The sequence below is a fragment of the Nannobrachium achirus genome (genome assembly GCF_963921795.1).
Source record: "Nannobrachium achirus genome assembly, chromosome: 6".
NCBI lineage: Eukaryota > Metazoa > Chordata > Actinopteri > Myctophiformes > Myctophidae > Nannobrachium > Nannobrachium achirus.
This window is the reverse complement of record NC_137815.1, coordinates 19,069,646-19,082,499: the sequence shown is the minus strand read 5'-3', so window position 1 is coordinate 19,082,499 and position 12,854 is coordinate 19,069,646. Positions and strand designations below refer to the sequence as shown.

General features: G+C 40.6%; 1 protein-coding gene across 1 annotated transcript; it reads right to left on the bottom strand.

Annotated features, from left to right (window-relative positions):
- Positions 1-4,613: 4,613 nt before the first annotated feature.
- On the bottom strand, positions 4,614-9,934 carry LOC308287583 (uncharacterized protein). Its single transcript, XM_080728809.1, has 4 exons — positions 9,775-9,934; positions 7,022-7,301; positions 6,481-6,567; positions 4,614-5,799 (listed from the first exon to the last, which is right to left on the bottom strand). The coding sequence occupies exons 2-4, from the start codon at positions 7,293-7,295 to the stop codon at positions 5,525-5,527; spliced, it is 636 nt and encodes a 211-aa protein (XP_080584935.1). The 5' UTR covers positions 7,296-7,301; positions 9,775-9,934; the 3' UTR covers positions 4,614-5,524.
- Positions 9,935-12,854: the final 2,920 nt, after the last annotated feature.

Sequence of the window (12,854 nt, the reverse complement as noted above, 5' to 3'; positions counted from 1 at the left end):
TACATCGAAATATCGTTGTTAACTTAAAAAATCTAAGTATATCGCAATGAAAACAGCTAATCGAATCGTATCGTCTGAATTTGTATCGTATCGAATCGGCAGTGCAAAGAATCGATTGTATCGATACTACCTACTTGTGCATTGTAATACTATTTAGCATTTTTAAGAAGAAAAAATTAAAAGGGGGTGTTTAATTACTTTTCCTTTCCATATAGCTACACTGGTCTATCGATAAATGTGTGTAATCTCTGGGTTAATGTCAAGGTGCAGGTTTGTCAATATACAATGACCATGTATTTGGCAGATAATAACAGTATTTACTTATTTATATACATAATAATACATGTTTCCCTTAAAAACATGCACTATCCTCACCTTTCACACAGATTTAATGTCTTTGCTAAATAGTTACTATATCGATTTTAAATCATAGAATCGAATCGTATCGCCATGAATGAACCAATATCGTCCATGTATCGTATCGTCATCCATGTATCGTGATATGTATCGAATCGCTATTAAAATGTATCGTTACACCCCTAATAGACAGGTTTTATCCATTAAACTGAACTGCGAAGCATGTATAGACAGGGGTTTAAATTAAACTGAACTGTGAAGCATGTATAGGTTTTAGTTTTAACAGTTAAACTACCTCGTCTACCCTAGGTTTGAACCCGGTTTGGTTTCCTGCTAGTGCTGAACTCTTTACTATTGAGCTGCTTTTTCAGTGGGAAACCATCTAAATGTCTCTAGCGTAGCAAGGAGACCATAAGTCTATATTGTATTATAGCATACTCTGCCATTAGTGCTGCAACTAACAAATATTTTCATCTGACGATTAATTCATTGATTAATGGTATTATTGCACTTATTTAACCCTTATAAATTAGATTTGAGGTTCTTTTAGACATGAAAGAATACATCATTTATTACAGTTTGCTCAGCTTGCTAATAAAAGACAATCTAATACCCTTTTCTGACTGATTAAATTTGATTAGAGAATAGCTACAAACATTTGGCAGGATAAAGGGTGACGGTACTCTTTTCAAAAAGGTCATTTAAAAATCTATATCCTGCACGGTATTACTACAAATTCCAGTGATTAGTTACCAATTAGATTACGATTACTAAATGAGTTGGCAACTAATTCAATTATCGATGATTAATTGTTGCGCTACCATCTGCCATACAGATTACACAGGAAATTTAAATGTATAATAAAAAGTTACACAGTGAGGCTTTAAATGGCAAACGTACAATTTCCCCCCGTTGTTTAAATACACTATCTTGGGCGTGTCATCATAGCCAAAAAAATAATAATTAAAAACTATCAAAACAGCAGAGCTACAAACTAAATAAAATGGGGCTTAAGGGGGTGAATCAATGGGAACAGTATTTGATAGAACACAGGGGGAAAGTGAATGCTTTACACTTTGGCAAAAAAAAAATATATATATCTGCTATTTTTGAAAAATCTAAAATTATTTTGTTAATTGTTGAATATTTATGTATGAAGTGAACATTTTTAACACCAGTTTAGTATCTGGGAGTCCCTGGCACAAAACAGTTTCAGATGGGGGTCCCTGGCACAAAACAGTTTCAGATGGTACTTTTTAGTATACGCCATTTTGTTCTACTTCCGGGTGTCTTTCGACTTCCTTCACAGGTGTTACTGATGATACTAATTAAGGCTCCGTTTGATTTATTGTACAGTGGTTCTTTAATTTCAAGGACCCCCATAAACTCTGTACAAACGGAATCAACAAATGGAAGCAAATGGATCCTTGCAGGTCCATTTGCATCCATTTGTACACTCTCAGAGTTACACACCTGTATGGGGACATTTGGAACCCACTCAAGGACACTTTGAGACCCACTGGTGTAGCAGAGTGTTTCCAGTGAGCCAACATGCACAATAGCAGCTGCAGCACCCTGACTCTGTTTGACCAGAATGGAACAGAGCCTTCATTAGTATCATCAGAAACACCTGTGAAGGAAGTCGAAAGACACCCGAAAGTAGAACAAAATGACATATGTGCATATACCATTAGAGGCAGAGATTGTAAAAATAGAAGATCTACTGTACATGCTCACAACGCCTCGCAATTACATGCTCACAACGCCTCGCAAAACGCGAGGCGTTGTGAGCATGTAGATCGGCTATTTTCAAACTAAATGTAATGCCACCACCTACAATATCAAGTGCTTGTGCGGGATGTGGGGGTCCCCTGTTTAAATATGATTGTTTTGGGGGTCGCGGCCTAAAAAGGTTGAGAACCACTGGTCTAGCCAACTGTTATTTGAGGCCAAGTCGATCGTGTTCAGATAAGGGCATTCACAGAGCATTTGAATTTATCAAAGTCACTATTCGACATTGTTCACCGAAGTCGAATAGTCGCTTATTTCTTTATTTTATTTTTCTCTCTTTAAATAGTGTACTCACCTCATGGACTATAATGTTTATGTACGTGCACTCACTCACCACATGGACTATAATGTTTTTGGTTTAGAAAAACAAAAAAGTTGCAAAAGTGAATTAATTTAAATTGGCAGATGTATTCTATGCAAGCAGGGATTTTCAACCTGAGGCAAGTCCTGCTGTTTAACCAGGCTCCAGACGCCCTCTTGAGGCCAACATGTGATAACATATTTTACATTACACCTTGTCTCCCCTGCAGTTTAAAACGTAGGATACACAATTCCAGCAAAAATAAACCAAACAAATATTTACACATTTCTCAAAGTAGAACACTCACCCTCAATTCATATTTTCAAAATTATTTATTTTGCCATATAGGGTCGATGTTGTGAACTCTGACATTTATGGGGGTCCTTGAAAATAAAGTGAAATCGTTTGAGAGCCACTGTCCAAAATCTATTGGGTCTTATGATCAAAACAAGAACAATGCAATGTTAAGCCCGGATCAGAGTCTACGGTGGAGAGCTATCCACCGCAAATTTGAGGTGGAAAGCTTTCCACCTCAAGTCAGAAAATAAGTGCAGGCCATAGTCACGGCCCATGGTGAAGTCCTTTACCCCGTCTAGACCGGTTCAGGTCGACCAATCAGTGAACGGGGTGTAGAGCCTGTCTGTCTGATAGTAAAAACAGAGAGATGTGTTGGGACTCGCGGTGGAAAGCTCTCCACCGCGAGGAATGATGTAATGTTGTAGTTTCATGACTCAAAAAGACTCGAAAAGACTACACCGCGGTAGATAGCCTTCCAGTTCCACCGCGGACCCGACTATGATCCGGGCTTTACTAAATCTAAAATGCTGCAGTCTTGCATTTAGCCTGGAACTGATGTTATGGCTGTGAGAACTCATTTAGCCTGGAACTGATGCTATGGCTGTGAGAACTCATTTAGCCTGGAACTGATGCTATGGCTGTGAGAACTCATTTAGCCTGGAACTGATGCTATGGCCGTGAGAACTCATTTAGCCTGGAACTGATGCTATGGCCGTGAGAACTCATTTAGCCTGGAACTGATGCTATGGCTGTGAGAACTCATTTAGCCTGGAACTGATGCTATGGCTGTGAGAACTCATTTAGCCTGGAACTGATGCTATATGGCTGTGAGAACTCATTTAGCCTGGAACTGATGCTATGGCTGTGAGAACTCATTTAGCCTGGAACTGATGCTATATGGCTGTGAGAACTCATTTAGCCTGGAACTGATGCTATGGCCGTGAGAACTCATTTAGCCTGGAACTGATGCTATGGCTGTGAGAACAGTCAGCATGAATCAATAGATATCAGAGAAGCAGAGGATTTTAAGACGAGACACAGGTGAATAGAGTAAAATAAAAATAATAATAATAATAGCTATACCACAATGAAACTTTTCCAGTTGATTACTTACATCAAGACTAAGAATTCTTTAATTACAAGTTTTCTGAAATTATATGTTTAGATATGCAAATTAGGCATTATATGCGCTAATAATGCCCAATTTGCATACTTTTCAGGTACATAAATCTGAAGATTAGATAATGCCAGATTCAAAACTATTGTTTCCTTTTCTTGACATATTAGAGACAAAACAAATTACAGAGGGGATTTTAGATATCTCTTTTTATCACTCCATAAATCATAAAATAGTGTCAACAGGCATAAAAAAAAATCAAAAGAAAAATCGCCATGTTTTTAGGAATAAATATGTAAATCAGGCTATGAATGATATATCAACAAATCCTTCTGTAAACATCTTTGAGATATAGATAAGAATAAAACTGGAAGGTTTGGTGTATGTTTGTGCAACTGAAGTGGAGATTTTTGTACCTAAGTATGAGGAAAAAAACAGCCTTTAAAGATCAGACACCCATCCTATAGAAACCAATTGTAACTTCAAACTCCATTTTAATCATGTTAGATTAATCAAAAACACCTGTCCTCGGTTCTGGTGACTCATACTGCCCTCGTGAGGGGGCCATGTTTCTTTGATTCATCTTTTATTTATTTTTTATTGTCTACATATATCTTTATTTTATAAAAAATGTATAAACAAATGCTGTTAACTCGGCACCTTCACGTATGAAAATTTAATGAACATCTATATGTGTATTTTGAACGTTTATTTTGCATTAGTTTGAAAGAAGACATTTAGGAAGCAAAATAGTAAAAAATCACAGTTTTTTTTATTTTGAATTTTTACATGTTTTCACCTGTCTCCCCTTAACACAACAATGTAAATTATGAGCATACAAGTTATTCCATGAAAAACTAAGAAAAATAAGTAACATCAATGAAGCTGTAGAAATAGTATAAGGTTTTCAGCTGGAGACCAAAAAGATACATTTGGTGTCTCCCCCATCTTCCAAAAAGACATAATGAATTTGAATCCATGTGAGCTTATTATTAGAATTATTTTTGGGACGTTTAAAAAAATAAAAATAAAAACTGGATATTCACTTGCAAGTCGCGCAACCATAAAAAACGCTGGTATAAAGAAATACTTCCACCCTAAATGGGGAATGAAGTATCTCTGGAATGCATGTGTTTGTGTTATATATACAGGGTTCCCACACATCTTTACCAATTAATTTCCAAAACTTTTCCAAAACCTTTCCAGAATATTTAACCCGATTTCCAAGCCTATATAACAATAATTCAGCTCAATAACGAGTCGCTTACTCCTATGCGCAATGCCCAAAGACAGGTAGTGTATGGCAGTGGTTCTCAACCTTTTCTGGCCATGACCCACGTTGCGAGGCGTTGTGAGCATGTAGATCGGCTATTTTCACAGTTTCTGCCTCTAATATTTGACAATTTGGCCAATGTTTAATTTGTCATTTCAGAGGTATTAACAAATTCAATAACCAAAGACGATGCATAGCTATTTTTTTCCAGGACCTTCCAGGACCCTTGATCAATTCCAAAACTTTTCCAGTACAGGAAAAATATTTGTCTAATTTCAAAATATTTCCAGGAATTTCATGACCGTGGGAACCCTGTATATAGATAAATGTCCAAAAGCCTTGATTTAAATCCATGAGGAGCTGGTATCGGGCACTGAGGCCTTCAATCCTACTCCAGTAGGAAGTCTATGTCATCAGGTACCAGGTCTGGGTCTAACTTTTCAAGCTGGGAGTGTAAGTAGGCAGCGGTGGCATTTTTCTTCTGGCATTTCTTCCAGTAGAGCAGCATTTGGTAAACTCTGTCCCCATGGTCCCGTGGATAGTCCTCCTCAATCTGCTGGATCTTAACGTCATCGATACCCAGCATTGTGCCGATCTTCTTCCATGTTCTTCCAATTTTATTAGCAACCTGCCTCAGCTGCTGCTCTGTGACCATATTAGAGCCTAGGAGACATAGAATATATACGGGTATTAATACCAGGAAATAAAGATTATACTGTATACGTGTGTGTTTCACACACATACGTGTGTGTGTGTGTGTGTGTGTGTGTGAGTTCTCAACGGGCCTGAAAATTAAGGCCCGGCCCTAACTGGGCCCAAACTGGGTCGGCCCGAGGCCCTACCCGGCCCGACTAGTTACCATACATTTTAGGCCCTACAGGTTCAGGTATGGTCGGGTTCTCATTACTCTATCACAGAATAATGTTAATAAAATAATAAAAAATATATATTTTCTTTTTTCATTGAGCCCGAGGCCCTACCCGGCCCGACTAATTAGCATACATTTTAGGCCCTACCCTACCCTAAATGTCGGGTCAGGTTCGGGTATGGTCGGGTTCGGGCAGAATTTGAGAACTCTAGTGTGTGTGTGTGTGTGTGTGTGTGTGTGTGTGTGTGTGTGTGTGTGTGTATGAGCCGACCAATTATTATTACTAATGCTACAATGTCTGAGCAGCCAAACTAATATGTTTCTCTTATCTACCTGTACACAAGACATAACAATGAAAGACCACCTTGTAACCCCTTGTAATCAATAGTGTGAAACTATACAGAGTGCAGGTAAACCCAGTGTGAACAGACTATTAGACCATGTCATCAGAACCTGCTCATATAGCGTCAGCTCACCTTCAGCAGCAGTGACTCCACTCCCTGTTGAAGTCGTCTGTGGTGGGACAGCACCTGCTGATTCCCGGTGGTCTAACATCACAGACCCTGTAAAGCAGTAATACATACTGTATATCATAATACCATAGGAGCCTATATGTATACTAACCCTGTAAAGCAGTAATACATACTGTATGTCATAATACCATAGGGGCCTACGTATGTATTCTCAATTTGTGTCACACCACAGAATAGTGTGTTATTATTAATCAACCACACATTTGAATAATTTAACACATACGCACGCATGCGTGCGCACACACACACACACACACACACACACACACACACACATACACACACGCACACACACTCTCTCTATATATATACATCACCTGTGGGGACATTACATAGACTTCCATTCATTTTTATGCATGTCCTGTGGCTTACCCTATAACCTCTATCCCTAAATCTAACCCTAATCCTAAACGTTGGGGACCTACTATTTTGTCCCCACACTGTCAGAGGTCCCCTGCAGGTGTTAACTTGTAAACATATCTACCTCCTTTCTGAAACTTCTCCATTAGTTCAGGCTTCTGGAGCTTCTTCAGAACGATCACCATCATCTGCTCAGCTTTGCCGGCATATGAAGACACAATTAGATCGGCGGTTTGCGTCGTGCTCTTGTTCTTCTCCATAATGGCCTTTTTTATTGGTCTCTGTCCGTCAAGGTTAGGTTGTTGGAGTTGCCACTGGAAGTTCTCAAGTTCCTCTTTTACCAGCTCCTGCAGTGTATCGTTGATTCTTTCTCTAAGTGTCATGGTTGATTCCTGCATTGTAGGCTACAAACACATGCAGGAGGTTAAGATCACATCTCTCTTAACGCTTTAGAACACAAACTTTATTTGAAGTCAGTGGTTCAATAAACCATTTATTATCCCAATGTAGCATCAGAATGGGAACAGTGCATTAAATCAGTCTGGGGATCTTAGAATAATTGGATTTTCAATTGGAATTGACTTTAAAAAAAGCTTGAGAAGTTCCACTGAATGTCCACTAGAGAGCGCACCTAAACCACCTGAGAGATAGAGAGAACATTAAGAGAGAGAGACAAATAAAGACAAGGGCTCTATTATGATCCAGGTCTTATGCCTTATGCCTTAACTGCTTTGCCTTTTTTGGAGCGGTGTGTGTAACACAGCAGCTCCGCTATAGGCAGTAATGTGTGTCTGTCCTCACTAGTACGAGTGTGTCTGTCCTCACTAGTACGAGTCTGTCCAGTCAAGTTTGAAGAGGATCTGCACATGCGCGATTTTACCACCCACACACACATACACACACACACACACACACAAACAAACAAACACACACACACACACACACACACACACACACACACACACACAACATTTCGGTACCTATCGAATTGAGTTCCCCTCCGCCCGGATGCATGGAGGCTGATGGGATACTGCAACATACTGCGTTATATAGATCTAAGACACAGAATTCAGATATCTAGAACACATAGAATCTAAAACATAGACCTGGAACTGCTTAAATTCACCGCTCCACTTCGAACAAGGTTTGATTTTTTTTTTACTATTTTGAAAAACATTTTTAAATACTTCAAATGCTGATCTACATCTGCACGTTGTGAGCTTGCAGATCAGCTATTTGAAATATTTAAAAAAAATATGTCTATATAGTAAAAAAAAGGCAAAGAAGTTAAGGCATAAGACCTGGATCATAATAGAGCCCTTAGGCTTATTGGAGAAAGATAAGATAAGATGTGCTGAGAGGAAGACAGTGTAGGAGAGACAGATGAGGGACAGACAGTATTATTACAGCAGAGAGAGAGAGAGAGAGACAGAGAGATACAGAGAGATACAGAGAAAGATACAGAGAGAGAGAGAGTGAGTGGGAGAAACATTACAGACAGAAAGCTGAGAGACTGTGTAGGTGAGACAGACAGTTGGAAAGCTGAGAATGAATGAATGGAAAGTGTTTTCAATCAATCATATGCAGCTCATCTATGGTCCTATTACAGAGTGAAAACCATGCAAAGGGCAAAGGCATAGAGTGGCAACAATGCCATGAGGTTACTTCTCTGTGTTCCTAGGTGGCATAGTGCCAGTCAATTGTTCACTTCTGTTGGTGTGCCCACTTGTGAATCACTGTTAAGGCAACTCATGTACAATTATATGCAGCGCTGGGAGGTGTCAAATAACAAATTATAGTAGGACTAACACACCCTACAAAGATCTGTTAGCAGGTAAATAACACAGTCTAAAACGGCTAGTTCCATTCCTTGATTCTGATTGGCTGGTTTCCCTTAATTGCTGTGGTATATGAGACTATAACCCACACCTTGAATCAGTTTATATCAAACCCAGGTGTGTTATTTCTTTCCACAGTGTTGTGCCTCGATCGTGTCTCCCTACGCCTCTCAGCCGGTGTAAAATACCAGGTAACCACTCGCCTCTTGTGGCTTATTGCTTCATTATAGTAGGACTAACACACCCTACAAAGAGCTGTTAGCAGCTTCACCTCCAGGCAAAGCACTGGTTCAGCGGCCTGCTGATTATGTAGGATTGCACTGTAGTAGCCTACATTTATTCTGTACTTTATCTTTTCTTTTTCCATGCAGTCTGTCTCTTATTATATGTTTCATTTTGTGATATGGACCTCTGTATGTAAATGGTGCATTTATATAGCGCTTTTATCCAAGGCGCCTTACTTGTGCATTACATTCACCCATTCACACACCGGTGGCAGAGGAAACCATGCAAGGCACCAGCAACATTAGCTTTGCTCCACAGCACCTCTACGCCCCTTCTCGCCCTTGTAGAGAAAATAAAACCCTTGGACTGCATGTCTCCTCTAGCGGTGCCAGTTGTGACAAAATTTGTGTTCTACAGTATTGTAGCTTCTCTACACATGCATATTCCTCCATGCTTTAAGAGTTTGATAATATAAAACTGACCCATGAAAACAGGCTGTGTATAAAATACATCTTTAACTACTGTCCTCCTTTCTTCAACACATACTGTCCACATCTGGCATAATTATATGCACCCCACACACGCACGCACGCACGCACACACACACACACACACACACACAGTATAAAAAAGAAAAGGCTAAGAAAACGCTTTGTTAAAAAGTATCAGTGGACTCTCATGTTCAGGGAGGGCATTCCACAGAAGTGGACTGTATTATGTGTTTTTTTACAAGCCATCGTGGGCTATTATTATTAGTATTATTACTCTTAGATTCCCATGCTTTAGTTTTGAAAGAGATTTTCTTTTTACTCACTCAGTCACTCAACAAAATGTCTTCTGTCCCTCTGTTGCTCACTGTCCGTCTGTCCTCTGTCCTTCTGTCTGTCTTGTGTACACAAGATAATGTGAGCTTGTGTATTATTTTCCCTTCACTTATAACTTCAAAAGTAAACAGAATAAAGACTTTTGTTCAAATACACGACATGTATGTCTGAATCTCCAACCAGGAAACACCAACTGAAGTACAAACTACAACGGCAAAGGGAGGGGCCACTTCTGAAAACGGTTACTTTCACTTTCACTTAACACACACGTGTGTATGGCCTGATGTGATGTAAAGCAGATGTTTGGGAGTGCAAATATGTATATCACATCTGTGTGTGTTTGTGTGCGTGCGTGCGTGCGTGCGTGCGTGTGCGTGTGTGTCTCGCCCCAGGGCTTATCAGCTCGGGTCTGGTATCCTGTCAGGAAACCGACAACAGTGGGTGTCAAACTTCTAATATGCATACAACCAGTAAGACTCCCTAATCGGGAGATAAGCGACCGTCAGGTCACATGTATAACACCGCTTTGCGTGATTTTAGCGCAAAATCTGTAGGGGCAGTGTCCAAAAATGTGTTTTGCAAGAATCGGCCGCATGGTGGCGCTAGAAGTGGGCCATGTGATAAATGAGGGGCGGAGATATGAGTAGGGGAAAAGTGTGACGTGACGTGACGTGACAGACAGACAGACAGACTGACTGACAGCCGGAGAAGGTTTTGATAGTAACTGCGACCTGACGGTCACATTCATGAGGTCAATGACAGTCCTAATATCTGCCATAACTGTGTGTGTGTGTGTGTGTGTGTGTGTGTGTGTGTGTGTGTGTGTGTGTGTGTGTGTGTGTGTGTGTGTGTGTGTGTGTGTACTGTATGTGAGGGTGAACACTGACTGAGAGGATATGGTAAATGATTATGTCATAATGGGACGATAACACATAACAGCAACCCAGGTACTGTTTATCATAACAATATAAACCCACATAGTGTTCATCAAATTGTCATTTGTTTAATGTTAATAACATGTGAAAGCCCTAGTTTGCTGTAACCATAGTATGCTATGAAAAGTCTTCTATTTTTGTATTTTTATTTTTATTTTTAATCTTGAATGTTCCAGTGCCACATTAGTATACAATACTGCCCAAGAAAGCCAGAGTTCAGTAACTATGAACAAAAAGGCGTCTGAAAAAAGCGCAGCCAAACGAGATCTAGGAATACAAGTGATATTACACTCATTGTTATTGTTTATCCCCCACTATCATAAAGGCTAATTTGACCTTTGGGATACACAAATCAAAGATGGTAGTTACTGCACTCTGGTTTATAGGGCAGCAGGCCTATATGTAGTGTTAGTGTGTTCTCTGTGTATAGCACTGGACCATGGTACACATAAAGCCTACCACAGTGAGCATCTGTGTTCTGCTGCTTGCTTACTCTCACTTTTTTTTCTTTTAAGATATTTTGGGGGCTTTTTATGCTTTTATTGACAGACAGCAGATCCCCAAACCTGTTGTTTTGGGGAGCGCTGGTTTCATTGGCTAATTTTGGTACGGACCCTGCGCACGCATCTAGTTTTATCAGTGTAACGTGGACCAGAAACTCGTAGGGGACCTGTATGTTTAATATGGACCAGAACAATATGTTGTACCACCAGGTCCTATAAGGACCTGTACGTTTAATAAGGACTAGAACAGTATGTTGTACCACCACCAGGTCCTATAGGGGCCCTGTGTGTTTAATATGGACCAGAACAGTATGTTGTTGTACCAGGTCCTAGGGACCTGTACGTAGAACAGTATGTTGGATGCTTGGATACCATTACCCATCTGCCCACGGCCATGAGAGAAGATAGATTGCTCCATTAATCAAGCTCTGCAACACACACCATTTTCTGATCTGTGGTTGTAGTGCAGGATGCTGTATGCAGAACTACAATACCTGAGCATTTGTAACACACATGTTTTCACAGGAAGGTAATTACAGAGAAAGCTATGCTGGCAACATGTGAATCTATTCTGCTTCTAGCATTTGTCAAGACCCAAATTCAGAGTGAACATTTTTAACTCCAATCTTTGCTTCAGGGGCCAAATACATTTTGGGGGTCCTTGACATGAAAAGGGTTTGAGAACACTCAGAAAATTGACATTTGTAGAATTGGCCTACAGTGGTTCTCAAACTTTCTCATGTCAAGGACCCCCAAAAGGATTTGTAATTGGCCTCGGACCCCCATCTTAAAATATTTTGTTCCAGGGACCCCTAGACGCAAAGATTTGCATTTGGGTCTTGCATTAAGCTAGATGCAGAATAGATACACGCAGCTCAGACCCGTTTGCAAACGAAGTCACCTTTCTCCCCTCCCCTCCCCCACATGACCCCAGTGAAACGTACATTTCACCATAACTCTTTTGTTATGCTAATTCGTTGAGAACTCATACTTACAGTGTGTGGAGTATTGTAGAACTCTATACTTACAGTGTGGAGGATTATAGAACTCTATACTTACAGTGTGGAGGATTGTAGAACTCTATACTTACAGTGTGGAGGATTATAGAACTCTATACTTACAGTGTGGAGGATTGTAGAACTCTATACTTACAGTGTGTGGAGTATTGTAGAATAATAATAATGGATTGCATTTTTATAAGCAAGTTGCAAACTCATAGCGCTTTACAATGGTCCATTCATTCATACATTGGGAAGTGAAGCGGCGAACAGTCAACGCCAGCGTCCTCGCTTCCCACATTCACAGACCAATGGTGGCAACTGACAAGCTAACACCATTGGAGCCAACGTGGGGTTCAGTGTCTTGCCCAAGGACACTTCGACATGTAGACAGGAGTAGCCGGGATGTGAACCGCCAACCCACGGATCATTGGCCACCCCAGCTCTAAGGACCCCGCTCATTCTACGGGTTTTTGACCCCTGCCCCCGCATGACCCCCCCGGGGGCCTCCGAGGCGCCCGCTTTTGCAGCCCCCCCGGACCACTGGCGCCCCAGGCCCGGGAAAAGCGCCCGGTGCACCGGCGCGGCCCGGTGTGCCCGTGAACGGCCTCTGCCCCCGGATATTGAAAAGCCT